The sequence below is a fragment of the Lygodium microphyllum genome, chromosome 23, assembly GCF_053477565.2.
Source record: "Lygodium microphyllum isolate KBCC chromosome 23, Lygodium_microphyllum_v1.1.10, whole genome shotgun sequence".
NCBI lineage: Eukaryota > Viridiplantae > Streptophyta > Polypodiopsida > Schizaeales > Lygodiaceae > Lygodium > Lygodium microphyllum.
The window spans coordinates 34,307,029-34,315,076 of NC_141157.1; the positions used below are offsets into that span (position 1 = coordinate 34,307,029).

General features: G+C 43.2%; 1 protein-coding gene across 1 annotated transcript; it reads left to right on the plus strand.

Moving 5' to 3' along the window:
• Positions 1-323: 323 nt before the first annotated feature.
• Positions 324-6,723, plus strand: LOC148016046 (pentatricopeptide repeat-containing protein At5g27110-like). The gene has a single exon (XM_087664125.1). It carries the CDS (start codon positions 344-346, stop codon positions 3,335-3,337), a length of 2,994 nt encoding a protein of 997 aa, XP_087520251.1. The 5' UTR covers positions 324-343; the 3' UTR covers positions 3,338-6,723.
• The last annotated feature ends 1,325 nt before the right edge of the window (positions 6,724-8,048 follow it).

The following is an 8,048-nucleotide window of genomic DNA, read 5'->3' on the forward strand; positions in this document are numbered from 1 at the left end:
AAGTAGATAACATGATGGAAATATCCAATACAATTACAATGAACGTAATATTTTCATTTTCATGTTATATAATTTTATATGCTCTAAATTGCTTTTAATTTTGGACAGGCATTCCTCACTATTGCCCATCCATAGACATTCACCCAAAATCTTTACACTTCCGTATAAATTGGCAAATTTTTAAGTTGTCATATCCATACTATTTTGCTGTTCGTAGGACGGGTTGGAGACCCTAGGATGGGCGGACAGGCAGGTGGGGAGTTGTGGGGCTTTGTGTGAATCCAGCCTAAAGGTTTTCCCAATAGAGATATAAACTCATACTGATCTTGTTGTGCATGGATGGATGCTTCTTGTGTTGTCAAAGCGATCACACAGCAGCAGCAGAACCTTACCGCGCCTTCTGTGCCCTTTCACGCGACACCTCCATGCTCGCCCTCCGGACGACAAGGATGTCTTCTCTTGGACTCGCACCATCTCCACCTGCCTCCAGCAGGACCAGCTTGCCCAGGCTTTCCAGTCCTTCCTTGACATGCAGCAACAAAATGTGTTGCCGAACAGCGTTACCTTCCTTGCCATGCTTTCCGTTTGTGCAGCTGATTCCGCCTTGGCTTACGGTAAGAGGCTGCATGCTCAAATCGCTTGCAACGTATGCCAAACAGATTGTCGCACCGATGCAGACGCCATTTCCATTGCTGAGACGGCTCTCATCAACATGTATGGCAAATGTTGCAGCCTGTGGGATGCTCAAGGCATGTTTGATGGCATGGCCCTAAAGGATGTTGTTGCATGGAATGCCATGATCACAGCCTCATGTCATTGTGGTGAGGACCTGAAGGCCATCCAACTGTTCCAACATATGCGGTTGCAATGCCAGCTCCCAAGCAAGGTAACTTTTGTTGCTGTTCTTGAAGCATGTGCAAATCAGGCATGCCTGCAGGAAGGGAAGTATGTGCATGCCTGCACGACAATTTTTGGCTCTGAAGCAGATCTGGTCTTTGGAACAGCCCTTGTCAACATGTATGGTAAATGCGGTATGATGAAATATGCTCAGTGGCTGTTTGACAGCATGCCAGTAAGAAATGTAGTTTCTTGGACTGCACTTATGACAGTGTATATCCAGTGTGGCCATGGGGAAGTTGCCTTTCAGTTGTTTCACCAAATGTGTGTGGAAGGTGTTAGGCCAGGCAGAGTTACTTTCTTATGTATGACAGAGGCATGCAGCAGCAAGAGAAAACTAGACGAAGGGTTCAGAATACATATGTATGTTTCTTCTAGTGGTCTTATTTCCAATACAATGGTGTTGAATGCGCTTGTGAAAATGTATAGCACCTGCGGCAGCTTGGACTTAGCACATAAGACATTTCTTATGATATGTAACAAGGATGTGGTCTCTTGGACAGTAATGATCACAGCATATGTAGACCACGGTCATTATAGGAAAGCTCTTGAACTGTTTCAACACATGAATTTGCAAGTAAGTCCGGATAATGCAACCTATATTGCTGCCTTGTCTGCGTGTGTGAGCCATTTGGAGCTCGATGAGGGCAGATTAATACACAACCACATTCTGACTGATAGATCTGAGTCAGAAGTATCCACTGGTATTTCTCTCATCCGCATGTATGGAAAATGTGGCAGCATAGAGGATGCAAGAGAGACATTTAATCAGATGTCCACAAGGGGCACAATTGCTTGGAATGCCCTCATAATATCATACATGCATAATGGTCACAATCTGGTTACCCTCCAGATAGCTCAACAGATGCTGCTAGAAGGGGTAATTCCAAACAATGCTACTTTATCCCGGATTCTACATGCATGTGCTTGTAGTGCAAGCCTGAGTGAGGGAATGAGATTGCATGCAACTATTGCAGCCATTGGATGTGAGCATAGTGAAGTTGTGATTGATAGTCTCTTCAGAATGTACAGTAGATGTGGGAAGCTGGAAGCAATAAAGCAATTATCTAATCAGCATTCCAGGGATGATGATGAAGTGTGGAATGCTATGATTTTAGCCAATGCTTTTCACAGCTCGGAGAAGAGCCTGCGACATTTTTGGGGAATGCAAGCCAAAGGGTTGACGTGGAGTCAAATTATCCTTGTGACCACTCTCTGTGCATGTGCTAACCAAGGGAGGCTTTTGGATGGGATAAGAATCCATGCCTCTGCAGCAGCGAGTTCTTTCAATCAGGATATAACTTTTGAGAACGCACTTATAAACATGTATGGAAAATGTGGTTGCCCTAAAAGTGCACTGGAAATATTCAATAAAATGAATCGACATGATATTGTTTCCTGGAACACTGTGATCCATGCGAGCATCCAAGGTGGGATGAGTGAGACAGCTCTAGAATTGCTCCAGCAGATGTTCATGGAATGTCAGATGCCTGACAAAGTCACATTTATTAGCATTCTTCCTGCTTGTGTAGATAGAGCATCTTTACTCAAGGGCAAGCGAGTGCACGCAGTTATTGCTGGCAGTCCCTTCAAATGCGATGTAGTGATAGGCACTGCACTTATTGATATGTATGGAAAGTGTGGCAGCTTGAGCAATGCTTCCAGGGTGTTTGATGAACTACCAAAATATGACATCGTCATATGGAATGCTATGATTTGGGCTTATGCACTTAATGGCGAGGTGAAAGCAGCTCTGTCTCTGTTCTACCAAATGCATCCAAAGGCCTTATTTTCTAGATACAATACTTCCCCTCAAAAAGCTGATGGCCATGCTTACAAATTAAGCATACCTGATGGGATGCATATGAATTTGAACTTTGACCCTAGCCATAACTACAGCTCGGAATGCCACAATTCTCTTACAGATTGGTTTCATGATGAAGAAACCATAAAAAGTGATGCAACCAATAAACCTTATCATAATCTTGAGCTAAATGATGTGATACCGAATGATATCACATTCCTAAGCATCCTTTTTGCCTGCAGCCATGCTGGCTTGGTTCATGAAGGTCTTGATGTCTTTGCTTCCATGGTTTGGAGTTATGGAGTGGCACCTGCGGTGAAACATTATAACTGCATGAGTGATCTTCTTGGAAGAGCAGGGATGTTAGAGGAAGTGGAACTGTTTCTCAGTACAATGGCTTCCAATAAGGTAGCCATGCCTTGGATGGCTCTGCTTGGTGCTTGCAGACTTCATTTAGATGTGGAGAGAGGAGAGCGTGCAGCAAGGCATGCTTATCACTTAGAACCGGATAATGATGTGCCCTATGCCATGCTTTTCAATCTGTATGCCACAGCTCACAAATGGGATGATGCAGCAAAACAAAAATTGTTGATGGATCAGGTTATCAAAAGGAGGTGTCAGAAGGTATTGCCTTGAGTTTCTAAACCCTCTGATGCTCCAGTTTTCAGATTCTGTTAGCTGCCAGCTAGCAACATGGGCAAACCAAGGGCATACATATGGTGGCCTAACCACTGTGTTGAAATATGGCATTAGAGATTAGCCTATTAGCAAACCGGTTATATCTATCAGTGATTGCCATCAGATGCTATGGAACAGCAATAGTGCAGTAACATAGCGTCATTGCTTATTGTATGGATGCTTTTTTTGGGAGCTGGATAGGATGTAGAGAAAATGAACAGTTGCAGAGGTAGTGGTTCTAACATAAGTCTTTCAACTAATCAAACTGTTGAAAGGGCTTTTAAATACATGGCTTAGCACTAATGAGGGTCTAACCATTCTGAGAGCAAGCTGGAAACATGATGGAGAATTGCCTCATTGGAAAATGAAGACTGTTGATTCAATAATGGTGATTTCGTTGGAGGGAGTCTAAACTCTCTTTATATAGAGCAACTTCAGCTTGTTTCGGTATACTGTCTGCTATAGAGGAGCTTGACCACAGATAGCCCCTAACGGACATGATGTTTTGCATGAGGCTGGGGCCTAGACATGCCATGTTCTCACTAGTTGGAATCAGTTCCATATGCTGAGAGTAAGGGTGGCGAGACAGCTATTGTACATATACACAGGTTGATTTGGTAAGCTTGTAAGAACGCAGCTCTAAGCTAACCATATCTGCCGTGGAAGAATTAAATTGGGAAAGGTACATAAGACCCAAAAAGGTTCTCTGAGGAACAAACATCTGAGGTTGAGCCTTGGCTCTTATTATAAAAAGAATAGTTGATGGCTTTCTATTTCAATGGAAAGTCAGAAGGAAGGCTGTACAAACCATGTTGGGCAGATTTTTTGCCTCCGAACAAGAAATAGCATAATACCCTTCTTAAGTTCCATTAGCAAAAGCTAGTGCTAGTTGTCCCTTTGTCCTGAAAGAAGAGATCCCAAGAGCAGGATCTGACCCTAAGAAAGCACTGCAATGATGGTATAGCTACCCACTACTAAACAAAGCATATGTCTAACCACTGTAGCACTAAGGCTTTTATCATGTCTTATGCAATGGATTTTTTGGCTTTACAATAAACTATCTAATGAATTTGAATATGCACAACCTCTTAAGGCTAGGTGAAGGAGAGGGAAAATTTCAGCACGAGTTACCTTGAACAATATGCTAGCTATGTTGCAGTAACTGCACATAGCAGACTTTTTAGCTGAGGAATAGATATTGCAGAACCTTTGTTTTTAAGGTAGATGACATCAAAGGGCTTTGTACAAATGGTCCATCCTAAAACTAGCCCATAGCTTAACTGGCCGTTGCAAAATATTCTCACACCTCGCACCTGCATGCCTGCAAAGGTTGTTGCAGTGTGTGCAGCTCTTGCAGTCTCCCTTGGATATCACAGAGCCACTTTGGGTTCTTGTACAGCTCCCTGCAGCTCTCTTCTAGCCTGCACATCTGTTTTTGCATTCGTGCAGCTGTTTTAGTTGTACCACCTGCTGCTGGCACCCATACCTTCTGTGGCTGCCCCACTATATGCACGTGCCACCATGGGTACACTCCTGGTAGCATATCGTCACACTTATTGTTCCACATTGGTATTATGTATACCTCTTGTTTTTTTCCACTCTTGTTACTTGCAGGTCTTATTGAAATCGAGCATGTCTTAATACATGCACTATTGACTAGCATTTGTGTTACCTTGAGATGCCATCCTTGAGGCAGAACTTAATTGGACAACTGTCCTGTATTGTTCAACTTGAAATACATGAGAAACTTGTTGGAAGTGTGAGAGCTTTGGAACATTGTATGTGTCATTTGCTGAGGGCCAGAAATACTTGCTTGATTGGTCAGTTGGACACTAGAAATACATGTAGATTTACACTCCTACTGCACTTGCAATCTCTACTGGAACAAATATATTGGGTAGAAAGAGGATGTATGCATAGTGAATAGGGCTCCCGCCTTTATTTTCTGATCCTACAAGACTTCCAACTTGGCTTGGCGTACATTGGCCCCATTTTGTCCACTTAGTATCATTTTTCTTGCATGAGAGATTTGGATGCCAAAAAGATGGATGAGGGGAGAGGATGGAGCTTATTTAGGCTCAGGTTAAGAACTTGAAAAGCCTCACAGAGTGGCAAGGAAAAATCAGAACAGTGATTATTAAGACACCGAAAAAGAAATATTCACTCGAGTCTCATTCTTTCACTGCTGCAAAGGGTCAAGGACAAGAAGATGATAAAGTGGTACAGTGAAAGATGTTGCAAGAGGATTGTAACCTGTAAACAAGCAGCAGTCTCCTAGTGGCTGTCTACTGCCTAGTGGGGGCATCATGAGGCAGGCCACAACAAGCATTGCCAATGAGGAATGGTTGGGCATTTTGTTGTCACATGCAATTGTGATCTGCTGCTTGTGAGTGGTACCTAGACAGTGGCCCTTCTAAGTGCATTGTGTATTGCGGAGTTTGCTCATGTAATTGTGTGATACAGTTAGGTTGTGTATTGCAGGGTTTGCTATGTAATTGTGTGATACCGTAGGGGACACTATTACATGCAAGAATGCCTTGCTGATGAATCACTTCATTTCTATGGAAATGCTGGTGCTCACAAATTGAGATGCACTTGTGAACGCTATCGCTTATGCAAACAAATGCTTTATGCATGCCATTACAGGTGCTTGACAAGACAATGCATATCATTGCTTAAATGAAGATGATGATACCCTCCTAGCGTCTCGTGTCCCTATCCTTGGCACAATGAAAAATTTATTCCAATATCTACTATTCATACTACTTTCTCATCTAAGTTTTCATTGATGTGTGAGTGTACAACAGAAGTGGAAGCAATACTCACGCATATGGAAGAATGGACAAGACAGGACAATAAAATTAGAGAAAACTCATGAACAGACAATGGAATCCATAATGAATACAGTACAATACAACTAGGGTAACCAGCACTGAGATGACCTGCCATAGTGCCTCCAGTCTCCCTCTTTCCAAGGATGCCAAGCAATGGAATGATAAGACAAACTATGAGTGGAAGCCAGTGTATAGACAATAGTGCAGCATTGTAAGATATACGAAATGATCAGTTGATGCCCAATCATAAGCAAGTGAGCCATAACTGCAGCCACTTGGGGGAATAATGAGTTGCCCACAAAAGCCTCATAAAATATACACTAAATACAATGTTCATACACATGATGTGCATAAGCTAACGCACTCTCTCAAATCATGGGTAATCTGTACAATGAAATATACAACTCAGAAGGGAGCCACCCAAGAAGAAATCCCAAATGTCCACTATGCTCCATACTACAGTAAAAACCAGAAAACTCTCAACATCATAGTGTATACAGCAATGAAAATAGATAGAACCATGGACATTCAAGTATTGGGTGATCAAGCAATGCTAAGGTGGCATGAAGAAGACATTGATGTTGATGTTGAGTCTACCTTCACCCATGTCACAAATAGCCTTGCAAAAGCATATCATGACCATGGAATTCCCTGCCTTCACCCATCCTGCCAAAGCGGTAGCCCATGCAACAATCAACTAGAAGCAAAGTCGGCTTCTTGTTGTATTTCCCATCATGGACTTGCATGCACACAAGCTTTAGGGTTTGAAAACTGCCAGCTAAATCAATGCATGTAGAAAGGCACGCTCAAGGAACCACCACATCAAAGTTAGGAGTGAGGTTGGGATGTCCCACTATCACCTCTCGCTCATAGTCCCTCTCTAGCTTGAGAACTTGTCCCACTATTGCCACTCGTCCATACTAGAGAGCCCAAGAAATCATGAAGAGTAACAATGTCACTAGGACTAGAAGATGGTTTCCATGGACCTAAATGCACACAAGCTTCATGGTTTGAACTGCCAAATAAGTCAAGGCGTATAGAAAGCCACCCTCAAGGAACCACCACACTAGAGATATGAGTGATGTTGGGATGTCCCACTATCACTACTCGCTCATACTCCCCCTCTAGCATGAGAACTCGTGAGAAGTGACGGTATCACTAGGGCTAGAAGACAGATTTCATGGTCACAACAGCCTTAGTTGTTGGTTGGAGTCATCATTTCCCTTTGCCTCCTTCTGCAAAGTTGCCAACTCCTCCAAAATAGTAGTTCCTTGGGCTGCATGTGGGTTGCGTACGGGACTGCGCATGGGGCTGTGCACAAGATGAAAACAAGAACAACTCGTCCTTCTCTTCCTTGAGCAAAGAGCTGGCTGACAGCAACAGGACCTTAGGAGCAGCTCATCCTCCTCTTCCTTGAGCAGAGAGTTGGCTGACAACAAGAGGACCTTAGGCGAGGTAGCACCAAGTGATGGTGACTGAACTAAATCCACGCGTAGAACCTGCTCTGATACCAAATGTTGGAAAATGACAACCAGCTATGGAGGAGAGAAAAGAGAGGCAATGAGAGTGTGCTGAAGCAAAAGAGTAGAGTAGACTAGAATGCTCCTTGTCGCAGAGGTAGCCCTTCCCTTTCTTCTTCTAGTCAACTCTCCCTCTAGCCATAAGCACTGATGTATAGTTGCTTCTAGCTTGAGAAGGCAGTCTTTCTTAAACCAAAGAGCAACGTCATGTTTGAGCAACCAATCTAGAGGTCATGTGCTGAAAATTGATTAGAGTTGATGAGATTTGAGCCCTCAAGGCATTGAAAGACATTGTTGTCTCCCATCATGGGCCCG